This window comes from Budorcas taxicolor, chromosome 7 (assembly GCF_023091745.1).
Source record: "Budorcas taxicolor isolate Tak-1 chromosome 7, Takin1.1, whole genome shotgun sequence".
Taxonomy (NCBI): domain Eukaryota; kingdom Metazoa; phylum Chordata; class Mammalia; order Artiodactyla; family Bovidae; genus Budorcas; species Budorcas taxicolor.
The window spans coordinates 101,255,704-101,274,149 of NC_068916.1; the positions used below are offsets into that span (position 1 = coordinate 101,255,704).

The window sequence follows — 18,446 nt, forward strand, 5'->3', positions numbered from 1 at the left end:
ATCATGAAACAATTTATTCTACCCCTTTGCCTCTCTGACCTCTGATTATACCTCCTCTTACTCTGTTCTGAGCATCCTTACTCAGAACTTATCCCCTTACTATCCCTCAAAACACAAACTATCCCAAACACAAACAGCTCAGCATCTTTGCACTCGCTGGCTCTTCTCCTCTGGAATGCTCACCCACACCCGGAGGCATCGCCTTCCTTTCTCACTTTCTTCAAAACTTTACCCATGTCTCTCTTTCTTTTTCACATTGATTTTTCTGCCCCATGTTGTGCTCCTGACTTCCTCCATGCTTTTTTGTTAGCCTGTAACTTGTTCTTTTTCACTGCTATGAAGTGTTTCACTGTATGAGTATGGCACAATCCACTTACTCATTGTGTTGCTAGATACTCATGTTGTTTCCAGTGTTTTGCTATTGCAAATATTCCTCTTTCAACGCAGCTCCTGGCGCAAAATTACTGGATTATAGGCCTGTGCATCTTCAGCTTTGTTATATAATACTAAATTGTTTTTCCAAAATAGCTAGATCAATTTATAGACTCATCAATAATGTATTAATTGTACTGTCTGTCCTCATCCTTGTCAGTATTTTAAACTATTTCCAATCTTGTAGGTTTTAAATAATAGTTCTACTTTGCATTTTTTTTTCTGGCTATTAATAAAGTTGAACCTCTTTTAATGAATTTATTGACTGTGTCTAGATTTCAACAAAGATCCATCTAGTCAAAGCTTTGGTTTTTCCAGTGGTCATGTATGGATGTGAGAGTTGGACTATAAGGAAAGCTGAGCACCAAAGAATTGATGCTTTTGAACTGTGGTGTTAGAGAAGACTCTTGAGAGTCCCTTGGACAGCAAGGAGATCCAGTCAGTCAATCCTAAAGGAAATCAGTCCTGACTATTCATTGGAAGGACTGATGTTGAAGCTGAACCTCCAATACTTTGGCCACCTGATGTGAACAACTGACTCATCTGAAAAGACCCTGATGCTGGGGAAGACTGAAGGCAGGAGGAAAAGGGGATGACAGAGGATGAGATGGTTGGATGGCATCACTGACTCAATGGACTTGAGTTTGAGTGAACTCTGGGAGTTGGTGATGGACAGAGAGGCCTGGCGTGCTGCAGTCCATAGGGTCACAAAGAGTCAGACATGACTGAGTGACTGAGATGAACTGATACTTTATCAGGATAAGGGAATGCCCTTCTGAGTTTGCCAAGAATTTTTTATTTCACATGGTTGTTAACACTGAGCAAATACTTTCTCTGCATCTACTAGATAAACTGTCTACAAACTATGACCCACAGGCTGAATTAAGTCCACAATTTTTTTGCAGGGTGCAGGGGGTACATAAAATGTTATTGGAAAACAGACACACACTTTTGTTTAGTATGTAATATGACTGCTTCTACTACAATGGCAGAATTTTGTGATTCCAACAGAATATATAGTCTGCAAAGCTGAAAAATATTTACTATCTAGCTAAGTCCTTTACAGAAAATGTTTGCCACCTAACTAGATGATTAAGTGACGTTTTTCTTTTTTTTAACATCTGATTATGTGGTTTTGCTGATTCTTCTCAAATTGCTCACCTGCATCAATTCTCTGCCCTGTCAGCTCTGGTCCCCAGGAGGCTGATCCCTACTGCTTTCATCCCAACCCCAAGCTCCCTGCCACTGGCTTCTCTTGGGGGGCGGGGTGGGCACCAACAAATGAGAAGCACTAGCCCGAGATGGGAGAAGGCAATAGCACCCCACTCCAGTGCTCTTGCCTGGAAAATCCCTTGGGCGGAGGAGCCTGGTGGGCTGCAGTCTATGGGGTCGCACAGAGTCAGACATGACTGAAGTGACTTAGCAGCAGCAGCAGCGGCAGTCCGAGATGAGATGGGAGGGTGGTCCTCTCTGAGGGTCAGTTCTAACCGTGATCGTCACAGTTCTGACTTACACAGTTCTGGCTTTCTCTGTGATGAGGTTGCCTTTCTCTATGATGACCACCACTGATGGTTAAATTTTCTTCCATAAATTCATCTCTCACGGGGCACTTCCACTCTTTGCCCCCTCAGGCCTAGAGGTTTCTGGCTATTTCTGGTTACCAGATGTCCCACCGTTCATTGTGGGTTCTGTTCATCTTTAAAAAGTTCCTTAAATTTTCTCCGTTAAAACATTGGGTGTATTTCTACTCTTTTTTTGGCCAGCTCTCTTAGAAATGCAGCTGTTAATTAAATCAAACTTGCATTTTGGGAATCCACTCAGTTTGGTCATAATATGTATTTTTATAGATCACTGGAATCAGTTTACTAATTTATTTTTATATCTTTGTATTCATGTTCATGAGAGAATGACCTGTTATTTTCCTTTCTCATCCCATCTTTTTCAGATTTTAAGATTATGCTATCCTCATGCCAGAGATATAAGGAGTGGTACTTCTGTTTCTATACCATAAAATAATTTGCGTAAGATTAAAATTATGTATTCCTTAAATTTTGTTATAAATGTTTGGTAAAATCACGTGGCTTTTTATTTGCTTGGTCAATGTTTATTATTGTCTTTATCTGAAAAATCTTCATAGAAAACTGGTTTCATGTATTAACTCTTGGCAGCCTGTTTCTGAGCTCTAAAGAAGCCTGCCTTCTTCTGAGCTACCCAGTCTTTCTTCTGGACAAGTGACATTTGGGGGTAGTTCCACTTCTTTTCAGCTTCTTTCCTAGGCTTCTTCTCGTCCACTGGATTCTCTTAATTGCAGCATGAGCTTTCCTATACGCCTCCCCCATCATGTCTGGAGTTACAGAGTCCGTTCGATATTGAGAGAATTGTTTCTTACAAGCGTCCTCATCTTCAGCCAGGCTATGCCTGTCATTTGCCATGTTTTACTCCATGGTGAGCTTTCAGTGAACCTCAGAACTGAGTTCTTTGCTTCCTGAATCATAACCAGGGAATCATGTGATACTGTGAGGGATAGACAAGCCTCCATCCACAACTCCCTTGAGGGTCCCCAACTTTCTTTCCAGTAGTAGACCTGGCAAGTCTTGCATCCAAACAACAGGTGAAGGCACCTGGCTGACCACCAGGGCTTCCTGCACTGTACTCATCCACAGTCACCTCGACTTGGCCTTCATAAATCTTGCTGATACCAAACCTACTAAGAAGCCTGCAGGCCAGTACAATATGCAGCAGGGTTATTTGTCAGGCCAACCATCACACCTTATTTTGGGAGTTCGTGAGCATAAGCTGCGTATATCTCCTTTTAGACTGGTGTAAGTAATCTGACAAATGATACCTCGGTTGGTTACATGAACTGGCATTCTGTATTTGAGTGTGTTGTACTTTTTTTTATCGTGGATTACCAATCATTTCTGAGTATAGTCGTCAGTTTTGCCCTCTTGCTGTCCTCTAAATTTCAGTGGTATCTCTTGAAGTAGCCTTTATTCTTGACAACTTTAACAAACCCCATGCTGTGGAACAGAGCCTGGGGTTCACAGCTTGCCAAAGAGCTGGCTTATTTCTTCTTGAACCACATTTGCACGTTAAATTTTTCTAGAATTTATCAATTTTATAAAGATTTTGAAGTTATCAGGATTGTTATAATATCATTTGTCTTTTAAATATCTGCATTATATGGCATTCTGACCATTTTATAATATTTTGTATTTACAAATTCTGTTTATTTTTTAAATTAGAACTTGCTAGATTTGTCTCAATTTATTAGTGTCTTCAAAAAAGCAACTTTTGGTTTAGTTCATCCTATCATTATAAACGTATTTTCTATTTTATTAATTTCTATTATGTTCATGATTCATGCCTTGTTTTCCTTAGGCTTGGTCACTTATTCTTTTTCTACCACATTAAATTGGATGCTTAGCTCATTACTTTGTAAACTTTATTTTCTCCAATGTAAGTAAGTGTGTCAGTTAGGTTCAGTTGCTCAGTCATGTCCAATTCTTTGCGACCCCATGAACCACAGCACGCCAGGCTTCCCTGTCCATCACCAACTCCCAGAGTTGACTCAAACTCATGTCCATTGAGTTGGTGATGCCATCCAACCATCTCATCCTCTGTTGTCCCCTTCTCCTGCCCTCAATCTTTCCTAGCGTCAGGGTCTTTTCAAATGAGTCAGCTCTTCGCATCAGGTGGCCAAAGTATTGGAGTTTCAGCTTCAGCATCAGTCCTTCCAGTGAATATTCAGGACTGATGTCCTTTAGAATGGACTGGTTGGATCTCCTTGCAGTCCAAGGGACTCTCAAGAGTCTTCTCCAACACCACACTTCAAAAGCATCAATTATAAGTAAGTATATAGGTCATAAATTTTCATCTAAGCACAATTTAAGTTGTATCCCATGACCTTTTAAAAACAACTTTATTAAGATATAACTCACATATCATACAATTCACCTAAGTGAATAAGTCAATAGTTTTTTATATATTACATTATTAATCTTTCTAAATTGTGGCAAAATTGAGATAAGATGAAAGTTGCCATTTTCACCATTTACGGTTCAGTGACATTGATGACACTTCTCTGTGGTGCAGTCATCACCACTATTCCCAAAACAACTTCGTTACTTCAACCAGAAATTTGTAGCCATTAAGCATTAACTCCCCATTTCCTCTCCCCTAAGCCCTGGTAAACACTTAAATCTACTTTCTATCTCTATGGATTTGCCTGTTTTGGATATTTCATATAGGTGGAATCATGTATGTCGGTCAGGAAGCAACAGTTAGAACTGGACATGGAACAACAGACTGGTTCCAAATAGGAAAAGGAGTACATCAAGCCTGTATATTTTCACCCTGCTTATTTAACTTATATGCAGAGTACATCATGAGAAACGCTGGGCTGGAGGAAGCACAAGCTGGAATCAAGATTGCTGGGAGAAATATCAATAACCTCAGATATGCAGATGACACCACCCTTATGGTAGAAAGCAAAGAAGAACTAAAAAGCCTCTTGATGAAAGTGAAAGAGGAGAGTGAAAAAGTTAGCTTAAAGCTCAACATTCAGAAAACTAAGATCATGGCATCTGGTCCCATTATTTCATGGCAAATAGATGGGGAAACAGTGGAAACAGTGGCTGACTTTATTTTCCTGGGCTCCAAAATCACTGCGGATGGTGATTGCAGCCATGAAACTAAAAGATGCTTGCTCATTGGAAGGAAGTTTATGACCCACCTAGATAGCATATTAAAAAGCAGAGAGATTACTTTGCCAACAAAGTTCTTTCTAGTCAAGGCTACTGTTTTTCCAGTGGTCATGTATGGATGTGAGAGTTGGACTATAAAGGTGAGCACCGAACAATTGATGCTTTTGAACTGTGGTGCTGGAGAAGACTCTTACGAGTCCCTTGGATTGCAAGGAAATCCAACCAGTCCATCCTAAAGATCAGTCCTGGGTGTTCATTGGAAGGACTGATGCTGAGGCTAAAACTCCAATACTTTGGCCACCTGATGCGAAGAGTTGACTCATTTGAAAAGACCCTGATGCTGGGAAAGATTGAGGGCAGGAGGAGAAAGGGATGACAGAGGATGAGATGGTTGGATGGCATCACCGAATTGATGAACATGGGTTTGGGTGGATTCCGGGAGTTGGTGATAGACAGGGTGGCCTGGCTGCTGTGGTTCATGGGGTCGCAAAGAGTCGGACATGACTGAGAGATTGAACTTAACTGAACTGATGCAGTATTTCTCTTTATATTTGACATATTTCACTTAGGATAGTTTCTTCAAGGGTCAATCATGTGGTAGCATTATTCAGAACTTCATTCCTTTTGATAGCTGAATAATATTCCTTTGCATGTATATACCACGTTTTCTATACTCATTCATCTGTCAGTGGACACTTGGATTGTTTCTACCTTTTGACTATTGGATAATACTACAATAAACGTTGGCATACAATTATCTGTTCCAGGGCCTGTTTTCAGTTCCTTTGGGTATATACCTAGGAGTGGGATTGCTGGGTCATATGATAAGTCTATGTTCAGGTTTCTGAGGGAGAAACAGTTTCCCATAGTGGCTGAACCATTTTATACTTTTACATTCCTATCAGTAATGTACAAGGGCTGCAATTTCTCTACAGTGTCATCAACACTTTTTTTCTCTTTTTCAAAACTATCAGAGCCATTCTAATGAGTGTGACGGCGTATCTCATTTGCATATCTTTCTTTGAGAAAATGTAAATCAAACCTTTTGCCCATTTTTAAATTGGGTTCTTTTTGTGTACTGAGTTACAGGAATTTTTATATATTCTGGATTTTATGGTTTTTTTAATATTACATAAAAATAAGTGAGTACCTTTTAAACTAATAATGTATTAACTACCTCAGGCAAAATGGGTGATTATTAACATAGTTAGTGATCAGTGAGGATTCACTGTAAGTGCTGTTCTCAAACTTGAGGCGGATTTGCTGCTGACTTGCTTCTAGCTATGACTAAGTCACATAAACCACCACTATGATGGTTTCATCACTGTTTATTTACCACATATAATTTTTTAATGAATTGTATATATATATATGTATGTGTATACATATATTTATATATGTAAGGATGGAATTCTAAAGGGAAAAAGGAAAAGCACAGAAACCCAGAGACTATAGATTACATGTTAGAGTGCAGGAGGAAAGCATACTGCAAGAACCATTCCAGTGAGAACTTTTCTCTTCACTTCTACTTCAAAATAATACACAGGAAGGAGTGAAGTCGGGCTCCGTTCCCTTTAGTTTCTCTTCTGATCTTCATTTCCTGGGACCTCTTATTAGAACTAACAGAAGCTCTACTGGGCTGTGGAGATAACAAGTGAGCGAAGGCGTCATTGGCTATCTGATCTCCTCTAGCTACCTGCCAGCCCAAGGAAATGGCTCTCCTCACTATGTGCTCTTGGCAAGGACCTGCCAAGTGTGGACAATGAGATGGGGAGATAAGCAAAGTCCACTGGACCCAGCGCACCTTACCTTCTTAATGAGTTTTGCATGAGAACACAAAGGAAGTAGTGTTAATGGGGGGTGAGGAAGAAATTGGGTGAGGAGGACAGGGAGAGATTAGGGGAAGCAGGAGAATCCGTCAATCTGGTCCTCACACTCTGGGCAAGCTACCAATTTAGATACTTTTTCATTTGATGGCATTGAATTGACCTTTGCCTGTTTAACTTTAATTGTAACACTGCACAAAGCTGGCATTGCCCTCTCAATCACAAATTCATCTGTGGAAAATAAAAGTTTGAAAAAAAAAATTTGCTTCTTAAATGCTTATTTTGGTGTTTAATTACTAATCATCATGATTAGAAACTCCAGCTGGAAATGGCCCAGTCCTTTCCAGACCTCTGAATAAAACATTATTAGAACTTTATACACAGTCAAAAAGTGGAAGAGGCTTAATGTAAGGGTCCCAAACAAGATGTCTACACAAAAGGCTATCATTGAGATTTTAAGATTGGATATAAGTAAAGAAATGTATTCATTAAGAACTACAGGTCACTGTTTCACTCTCCTATTGGACTTCAAGGTGTAGGAAGGCAGAGAGATTTCTCATTGATATATCCTTAGAGCCAGAACAGCACATGGACATAATACATATCTTTTTTGAGGGTATGAATGAATCTCATAACTAGTAAGTTTTATTTCGTAAACCTTAGTTACCTTTTTAAAAGATGATGAAATAAGAAATTTTAATTATGACATTTAAAAATGTTTCAAGAGAGGAAATTACTTTCATTCAAAAAATTTTCTTTAGTATACTCAGCATTTCCTGCTATGTTTTTAAGTGTTCATAAAAAATACCACAAGGTGGCATACAAAGCCTCATGAAGACATTGCTATTTTTTTGGTCAAAATTTTCCTCTCTGCTTACAGAACAACTCCGTTAAATCCTGGTAAGAGGGACTCACTCTGGGCTCTTGGCTTAAGGGCTGTGCTCCGTCCCCCTTGACAGTGTCCCTCCACATAGAGTGAGCTCTCAGGGCTCAGGGATGTGCCCCTTTCCCACCTGGAGAACCTCTTGGAAGGCCTCCCTCCTAGGGGGTGGACAGAGGCGGAGATCACACCGCAAAGGCTTGGGCCGGTCCGAGGGTGCATCTGCAGGGGCTCAGATGGAGGAGAGGCGCAGCAGGGGAGGGCGGAAAGTCATTCTTCAGGGAGGATGGAGGGAGACAAAGATTGCTCTGGGGCCAGCTAGCCCTGCTTTGCCGCTTACTCCTGTCAGGCTGGAGGAGTCCAAGAATTCGAGGAAGCCTGAGGCATATTTGCTGACATAGGAATAGCTTATTAGCTTGATTTATCACCTCTAAATATTTAGGCATAAGGTATGTAAAAATCTATTTTCTCTCTTGACAGGGCCCTGTAAACATTACGATAAGATTATGTGTATATATCTAATTTGTAGGTATTTCCCGTGTATTTGTTTAATATCTATATTTGGAATCTGCATTCAAATTCTGAGATTTCAGTAATAAAATCAGCATTTTTATTTGAACAGCTTATGTTCACTATCAGGAAATAAAGTAACTATCAGCATAAATGGCCTTTAATAAAACCTGGAAAAAAGAGTTTTGGCAGTCATTGCAGCAATCCACCAATACCCTAGTTTTCCTCCTTTCAAGGCATACAATAGGGCTGTATTAGGCATGGCTAGGTGGCTAGGTTTTGTTTCTTCTTTAAACTTTTGTTTAGACTGTTACACAACAATTCTATTGAGATATAACTCTCATAAAATTCAGCATTTTAAAGTATACAACTCAGTGGATCTTAGTATTTTCAGTTACATATCCATCACGAGTAACTTTAGAACACTGCTATCACTACAAAAAGAAAGCTGTACCCATTAGCAGCACGTGACTAGGTCTGACTGTCGTGATGCAAGTAAGAAGGACATCCAAGTCTTTTCACAGCCGGTGCTCAGTTCACCACGCTCTCCCCTTGCCATGGTGACGGGGGTATTCCAGAAGTTAGTTTCTTTCAGCCTGCATCTTGGAGTGAGGATGAAAATGCAGCCTTAATGAACCAAGAGGGTGGCTAAGAAGTGAAAGTCTTGTTTTAAGCCACTAAGAATTCGGGGTGATTTGTAGACAGAGTGTAGTGGAACCCAACATGATCAGTGCACATAGGATGAAGATCTGCGTGAGAAAGTACTTAGGGGAGGCAGAATTCTAAAAGAAAAAAAAGGGTTAGAAACTGTAATTCTAAAATGACTCATTATTACCCTGTTACAGTGGGAAAAAACTTACTCAGATATTGAAAAAGAATTTCACTTCATTTGAGTTGAGAAAAGGGAACTTGACCACTTACATTTACCAGAGTTCCGTATGACCCCGTCAACTCTGTTCTGCTAATGGGAGGACAGGAATCACTGAGACAACTATGTTTTCTTAAGGCTTCTTTCTGGAATTTTATGTGGAATCTATCTGGTCAGTGATATAAGATGAAGGCTTTGATTTCTTTCCTCTAATCATTTTTCCTTTTCAGTTCAGTTCAGTCACTCAGTCATGTCCGACTCTTTGTGACCCCATGGACTGCAGCACACCAGGCCTCCCCGTCCATCACCAACTCCCGGAGTTTACTCAAACTCATATCCACTGAGTCAGTGATGCCATCCAACCATCTTATCCTCTGTCATCCCCTTCTCCTCCCACCTTCAATCTTTCCCAGCATCAGGATCTTTTCCAATGAGTCAGTTCTTTGCATCAGGTGGCCACAGTATTGGGAGTTTCAGCTTCAGCATCAGTCCTTCCAATGAACACCCAGGACTGATCTCCTTTAGGATGGACTAGTTGGATCTCCTTGCAGACCAAGGGACTCTCAAGTCTTCTCCATCACCACAGTTCAAAAGCATCCATTCTTTAGTGCTCATGTTTCTTTATAGTCCAACTCTCACATCCATACATGACTACTGGAAAAACCATAGCTTTGACTAGATGGACCTTTGTTGGCAAAGTAATGTCTCTGCTTTTGAATATGCTATCTAGGTTGGTCATAACTTTCCTTCCAAGGAGTAAGCGTCTTTTAATTTCATGGCTGCAGTCACCATCTGCAGTGATTTTGGAGCCAAAAAAAATAAAGTCTGACACTGTTTCCACTGTTTCCCCATCTATTTGCCATGAAGTGATGGAGATGCTATGATCTTAGTTTTCTGAATGTTGAGTTTTAAGCCAACTTTTTCACTCTCCTCTTTCACTTTCATCAAGAGGCTATTTAGTTTTTCTTCACTTTCTGCCATAAGGGTGGTGTCATCTGCATATCTGAGGTTATTGATATTTCTCCCAGCAATCTTGATTCCAGCTTGTGCTTTATCCAGCCCAGTGTTTCTCATGATGTACTCTGCATGTAAGTTAAATAAGTATGGTCACAATATACAGCCTTGACGTACTCCTTTCCCGATTTGGAACCAGTCTGTTGATCCATGTACAGTTCCAGCTATTGCTTCCTGACCTGCATACAGGTTTCTCAGGAAGCAGGTCAGGTGGTCTGGTATTCCCATCTCTTTCAGAATTTTCCACAGTTTGTTGTGATCCACACAGTCAAAGGCTTTGGCGTAGTCAATAAACATAAGTAGATGTTTCTCTCGAACTCTCTTGCTTTTCCAGTGATCCAGCAGAGGTTGGCAATTTGTTGTGTATGTGGCTTGTATGACCTATATTCCTTACCAGACTGTAAGTCTTTTGGGGACAAGACACACATAGCTTTTATATATCCCACAACATTCTTCAAAGTGCTTTATAACAAATATTTGTTGAGCAAAGTTGTAACTATTATAGATATTATAGTTTAAAATCTTTAATATCAGTTATTTTATAGTTTACTTTTTCAAGACTGCAGAAAAAAATTTATTCATGGATGCTTTTGACTTTAATATATACTATGGAAATGCACACGTTTTCAATCCAATATATAGTTTCAGATCCTAATCCTTAGCCTGTCTACAAGGTGAACTTACCAATACACTGTAGGAGCCCATTAAGTAACTACAATAGTTTTAGACGTTTCAACGACACAGGAACAGGTTTCATTTAACACATTCAATAAATATTTATTAATGCAGTTCTAGGTAGTTCAAACAGTTTTTAAAAGGGGGGAATATTAAAAAAAAAATTGAAACTGAAAACATGGTAACAATACCAGTTTTCAGTTGGAATTTAGTTTACTTCCTAAGAAGTAAGCATGCTTTGCCTGTTGTGTTTGTAGAAGAAAAAATAATAGCCATATATTACATGCTTCCTTTGCCTAAATATATATATACACATATATACACAAAAGAAGAACAACTTCAGATAAATAATTACAAAATAAACCTTCAGGATTTAGTCATTAAGAGTTTGTCAAGATACTTTTCTATGTAATCTTTTTGAATGGCAAAGATAAGATTCAAGGTGATGTATTCTCTAAACAGCACGTTAAATGAATTTTTGTGTTTACTAAGTTAAGTACTCAAGGACCTGGTTTGAAGAGTCCAAGAGACTAAAAGTCTGCTTTTCAAGAACATTAGGATCTTCCATCAGTGGAGAGATTTTGGTATTTCTGTATTCTAATAGTTCACGATCCTTGCTTGACGTCAGTAACTCACTGTCGACTACTCTAACAGCCCCATCTTCCACCAGAATACTTGCTTGGTATGCTCCAACTGGAAGCTCGGGCATTCCAACATAGTCATGATCCGCCACTACTGAACCGTGTAAGAGATGGAGGCTATCTGAAAGAAGGAACACAAGCTTGCCTTTTAGAACTATAATTAAACCACTTTAAAATGAAACAATATAAAATAAGGAATAAAATCCCAAGTAATACAAATTAACTATCAAGATTAATTTCTGATGGGTTCTCATATCTCCTAAATAAGTACATGTAGAAGAATGAATAAAATGATATATGAATTTGATGGTTCATACATACAGAATTCAGGAGAGATCAAGGAATTAAGAGAGCCAGACTTTAAAAAAAAAAAAAAGGAATAATATAGGTTTTTTTTTACAAGTTAAAAAAAAATTTATTGTGGTACAATTGACTTACAATGTTGTGTTAGTTTCAGGTGTACAGCAAAGTGAACCTGTTATATACATACACATATATCCAACTTTTTTGGGTTCTTTTCCCTATAGGCCATTAAAGAGTATTCTCTTGATCTGTCTTTGGTAGGTGTAAGTGAGGGGGTGGAAAGGGCTGAGAATCATGGTATAGGTTAAAAACAAAAGTTATAAACTATATTTTTGATGTTGATGATATCCTTAATATATATCTCAAAGCATTTCTGGATGCATTTATGGGGTCCTGAAAGATACTTTAATAAATGGAATGGTTAAATCCTTTTATTTACAACTTTAGATAATTCTTTAATCTTTATGGAATTCATATTAGGACAATAACATCAAATTGTCACACTATGAAGTGATAAACTACAATGAAGATAAAGTTCCTACAATCAGGTTTATATAAGAGGTATGTGCAAGTAGGCAGGCTACAATTGATTAGGTTAATTAGCTTACTTAAGTCTAATTCAATATTAAAGTGCTCATGAACTTTCAACGTGTAGCTAAATCTATACTAAAATACCGATAAGGAATTTTCCTTGTCAATATTTTATTCTATTTTCAGCAAATTTATCTTCACTATCAGGGAAAAAAAATGTTTAAAATGAGGGTTAAACAGATGGCAAAGCAGCAGAATCTTTATAAACAAAGGTTAATGTAGGTAAAAGAACTCCACCCTACATAGTATTTTAATTCATTACAACAAGGAACTATTCCACTGATAAGCTTCCTGGACCTGAACTACCACTGATTAGCTTCCTGGACCCCTGTCTTCTCTTTCTGGATTTTCTCCCAAAACATTAACAGAATCTCTTAAAGATTTTAATGAAGATTTTAAAGAACCCTCAAATTTGAAGTTCAAGAAAGAGCAAAAGGAACATTAATAGCTCATTTAGACTAGAGATCAATGAAAGTTTCTCAGAGCAGATAAATGTGCTAATATATCCCAGAACATGATTCCACCATACTTATCCTCATACTAATGTTGGAAGGACTGATGTTGAAGCTGAAACTCCAATACTTTGGCCACCTCATGCGAAGAGCTGACTCCTTTGAAAAGACCCTGATGCTGAGAAAGACTGAAGGCAGAGGAGAAGGGTATGACAGAGGATGAGATGGTTAGATGGCATCACCGACTCAATGGACATGAGTTTGAGTAAACTCTGGGAGTTGGCAATGGGCAGGGAGGCCTGGCGTGCTGCAGTCCATGGCGTCGCAAAGAGTCGGACACAACTAAGCAACTGAACTGAAGTGAACTGAATATGTGAAAAGCTAACTGAATCTATTCCAACCCTGTAAGTCACACATTTATGAACTTTAAATTTACAAACATCAAAAGATCAAACAAAGCTATGTTTTTTCCTAATAAGTGGCATAAGAAGACTTGGGCTTGTATGGACATTTAGTTTTGCCCATTTACTTCTTCGTCAGGGAAAGTGTACTTGGTATTTTAGTTTTGAGAGGTTTTCAAAGTTTAACCTCACCAATTCTTATTAATGCAACAGCAGTAATTACATAGAAAATGCTGTTAAGATACACATAGGTATGATGGAAATAAAAGTATGGATAATTGAAGGTGATAATTTTCTATGTTAGTAGGCAAGGAAATGCTGAACAAGAGAACAATTCTGAAAGATAAAAAAAAATCATGCAACCCATGAGACGTGCTATGCTCAATAGTAGCAGGAAAGAGGAAAACACGATCAGTGAAGTTGAAACACCTTTAGAATGTGTTGCTAGAGGTTCAACATCAAAGTTTGCTATTAGTCTGTTAATATCAGAGAAAGCCAGGTAGTCATTTAAAAGAACTTGAAAGGTTAGGTAGGGTAAAAATGTTGCTGATAAAATTTTTCTAATAAGTCATGGAGAATTTCATAGGTTCAGGGTACAATGCCACAATGTATTAGTGAGAGCAGTTACTATAAGCATTTTAAGTATTTCCTAATTGGATCTTTGCAGAGATCTTTGAGGAAGGAAGTTTTCTGTCTCAAAATGTTTTTCCATACAGATAAAGCAGGTCTACTATAGAAAAATATGTCCAGTAAACATGTATCAACAGGGAAACTATGGATAGATACAAAGCTTTTAGAAGTTATCACTTTGATTTCCTGAAAATGCATTCAAAGACCTTGAGTGTAAGCACCTCCTAGTTACACAGACTTTGAAACAAAAGGACTTGACCAACCTCACTTGTTTGTAAAAGACAAGAGCTTCCATATGCAAGTAACCAATATACATATCTGAATGTATACACACACTTTCTTAAGTAATCTTTAAAGTAACTTAGTGAGACAAAACTGCAGCAAATCAGGATTATATTCAGCAAAGTCTACAAAAATTACTCTATATGCAATGGAAAACTACTCTGGAGATTTCAAGTTGCCTTTGTACAGAAAAAACAATTCTCATTCATTTGGAAAAGGTCAAATATGTTTCCATCCTGCTTTGTTCTAAACCTAGTACAGCCAACAGAAATGTTCTTTAACTTCAAAAAAGATTACCAAAGATCTACCAGAAAGAGATTTTTGAGGCCTACATGAATGCTGAAATAATACTATTTTAGATATATTGGATTATTATAAAATATATAACTAAAATTATTTTCACCTACTTTTTTAACATGGTTACTAGAAAATTTTACATTATATATTACATAGTTTTTTCATTATATATCTATTAGACAGTACTAATCTAGAATAATCCTGAGTTATGGAAAAAGTAAGAACAAGGGAAGTTTTAGCCCCCAAAATAAAGAGAGATAAACAAAACCATATTAAAGGACTAGTCTACTCAGTCACATTACATGACAGAATTTACTTAATTTTTATTTTCTCATTCTATTGATTTAGTTACTAATATAAATGCTTGATGAAAGCATTATTTCAGTTTTGACCAGACTGACTGTGTAAGTCTTTAGTTTCTCAGAAGGAGAGGTATTTTCAAGACATGTCAGGAAGGTGTTATCAGCAGTTTTGACATACTTTTCCTTATTTAGTCTTAGAGTAAAAAACAAAGTGAGATAAGAATATTAACATTTCCCTAAGGAGAAAAATAAAAACCAAAACCAAGGCCTCAGAAAAGTCTCAGTGATTTGGATTAACTTATTTTTTCAAATAGAAAAAGTATAAGGTTTCAGGACAAATAATTTTCTCATTCTGAAATGAAGTGTCTTGACTAATCCTATACATGGTCTGATAGCCTAAAACTAGGACAATGTGTTGCCATACTAGTACTTTTCTCATGATAAAATAAATAACTGTAGTTTGATACTAATTATTATAGTAGATAAACCAGTACTAACAGAGAACTGAATGATTCTTATTTTGAGATGACATAACTGAGAGGTCAAAGGGAGGCGCTGTGCAGGAACCACAGTTGGTATTCATACCCCAGGGTTTGCACCACGGATGTGGAGGTGGGGGAGAACAGGGCCATTTCATACAAGGCACCTGGGCACACGTGGATTTTGGTATACACAGGGGTCCTGGAACTGATTCCCTGTGGATACCAACAGATGACTGTGCATTAACAATAAAGTCAAGCTTTATTTAATATAGGGACTAAGCTCTGTTTTCTATTGTGAGTGCAGACCATAACTGTGTTAGGCAGAATGCTGCTGCTGCTGCTAAATCGCTTCAGTCATGTCTGACTCTGTGTGATCCTACTGACAGCAGCCCACCAGGCTCCTCTGTCCACGGGATTCTCTAGGTGAGAATACTGGAGTGGGTTGCCATTTCCTTCTCCTATTAGGCAGAACAGTGGACCCCTAATGGTAGCTATGTACTAATTCATGAATCTTGTGATTACGTTACCTAACATGGTAAAGAAGGATTAGGGTAGTGATGGAATTAAGGTTGCTAACCAACTGACCAATCAACCTTAAAGTAGAGAGGATATCTTGGATTATCAGGATGAGCCCAAGCACAGGTGTCCTGAAACGCAGTAGATGAAGGAAGAATAGGAGGCTGGAGTGATGTAACGTGAGGCAAATTCTACCCCACTGCTGGCTTTTAAGACAGGAAGAGGACCACAAGTCAAGTGATGTGAGCAGCCTCCAGAAGGTGGAAAATGCACAAAACACCCTCTTGAGCCTCCAGAAAGGAACATAGCCCTGCCATGCCTTACTGTAGCCCATTGGGATCTACACCGGATTTCTAAGTATTGAACTGTGAGACAGTAAGTGTTTGCAGCCACTAAATTTGTGGTAAATTGTTATGGCAACAATGGGAAACTTATTAAAAAATAAAAACCATTTCTCAAACTGTGAGGGGCAATCAGACCAAGGCCTTTAGGGGAGGCAGACACATACTGATCACGATAATTCCCAATCAAAACAGAATTACTCAAAATCTATGTCACATACAATAATGGGAAGTCAATAACATTTTTCTACTCAAAGGAAAACATTATGATTATGAACAGACACGATGGTATGACATAAAATTTCTTGTTAGAATAGTCTTGAAAAGGTGCCTGGAACTGAACTAGACAGACAGACACACAGACCTGCTTAAACGGCAATGAGAAACACTGTCGACCTAGTACTGAACGTGCTCCCTCTCTGTTATGTTCTGGATAAGAACGGATGAGAAGTTGGCAACAGAAGCATGTCTCTTCTGGCTGGTGAGCTTTAATGCAGTTATGACATCTCGAGGCTGGTGAAAGCAACAATGCAGACAAACTCATAGTCCTTCTGGCTACACTATGTTCAAGTTTATGTCAAAACAATGGGCTGACTACTCAGAGGCATTATATTTACTTTAAATTTAGTTCAAAGACTTTAAAATCAGCTTTTGAGGTGAAGATTTTCAGGAAAACATGTGATACCAAAGGAAAAGATGATAGAAATCACACTTGTTTTGAATTTATACAAATAAGAGAAACACACAAAAACAGATCAGAGTAAACAGGAACCAGACTTCAGCTGGATTAGTACTTCTTTTGATTAATAAGAAAAAACAATTTTACTCATCAATCTCAGGTTCCTTATATGTACACTAGAACTAATTTTGCAATTTCCCTTGCATTACTGAAGACTAATCTGTAGAGAATTTAAGCACAAAGTAATACTTGTACTGCTTCTGTTTAGAAATTGTTCTATTCAGCTGGATTCTGAAATATTCAGTCGTAGCGGAATGTTAGGTCTCCTTAAGAAATTCTTTGGCAAGAGCAAGTTACAAAATGGTGAAACAGATCCTGATGCAGTAACATTTTAAGCAGGGAATTTTGCATTAATTTAGGAAGGTTAACACATTAGAAGGAATCAAGTCCTAAACACCAAAGATTGAGGGGAAAATCGGAAGAAAGGACAACCTTCACTTTATGATCTTTTGTTCCTACTTGCAGAAGGAAGAAATCATAAAGGGTAGCTTAGGACTGAGAAGGCACAAGGAATAAAAGTGCTTCTTTAAACAGAGAATGAAGGTACTGGGAGCTTTCTGAGTTGGAATGGTCCAAGATAAGTTTACTACAGCAACTGGTTCTGTCATAAGCAGAAAGAAAGGTACTAAGAGCTTTTAACATGAGAGTTGTGACCCAGATGAGAAACAGTTGAGCAGCCTCAAGGGCTTCATATCCTAAGAAAGAGGGTTATCTATTATCATTATTTTTGTAATTATTATTTATTATTTACTTAAGCCTGTTAAATAACACAGTTGATTATACTGTTTTAAAAGGCACTAAATTATCTTTCTTGTTACTCAGATTCAAATAATTTTGAATTATTTTATCTTTCTTTACAGAAAAAACAAAAGTAACTAGCTAAGATACCAATTTATTCCCTCTCAGTTACCTACCTCAAAGAAAGTCTAGAGAGCAGATACTATAAGACAAAATAAAAGCTTCAATAAAGTAGGATTTAAACTGAAAGCCATGTCAATTAGCTCTAGTCCACGAAGGAAAGTATTAGAGAAGATCAGGACATCTTAACTATCCAGATTCACACTGTGGAGCGAGTAGCATTGTCTAGGGTGCTGTTCACCTGTTGTAACAGCGCATCCTTCTCAGAACCTCTCACTCTTGCCTTCCCCTGCATTTACCAGGGCCGTGATAAGATGCAACATTAAAAACCAATCACATTTTTAAACATCCCCTAATATATTTATCTCACAACAGAAATCCAGATGGTGTTTGTTTTGGCATTATTTATGTTAGCTACTACCATGGCATGCTAAAAGTGACAAAATATTCTGAAGGTGAAAATGATGAGCATATAATTCTTCCCTCTACGAAAGATGTCCAGTGTCTTGCACATGAACGGTGGGGAGAACTGTGTGAAAAGTACACGAGAAATCAAAATAAAATCTCTTACAAACCTGACTGACAGTTTCAGAAACCATATGTTAATAAAAAAACACACTCTTTGGGCTCCAACACTGTACGAAATTTTATAAAAATGAAAAGGGAAAATACAACCTAACCAAAGGCAAGGCAGGGAGGA

At 38.1% G+C, this 18,446-nt stretch overlaps 1 protein-coding gene and 1 pseudogene across 1 annotated transcript in view; both read right to left on the reverse strand.

Moving 5' to 3' along the window:
• Positions 1-2,586: 2,586 nt before the first annotated feature.
• LOC128051406 (60S ribosomal protein L5-like) lies at positions 2,587-3,463 on the reverse strand (annotated as a pseudogene).
• Positions 3,464-11,307: 7,844 nt separating this feature from the next.
• The window catches only part of GIN1 (gypsy retrotransposon integrase 1), a 29,589-nt gene continuing 22,450 nt past the window's right edge, over positions 11,308-18,446 (reverse strand). The window contains exon 8 of the mRNA XM_052644144.1: positions 11,308-11,673. Within this exon, the coding sequence (XP_052500104.1) occupies positions 11,399-11,673 (275 nt within the window). The 3' untranslated portion in view covers positions 11,308-11,398. The remainder of the gene's footprint in view (positions 11,674-18,446) is intronic.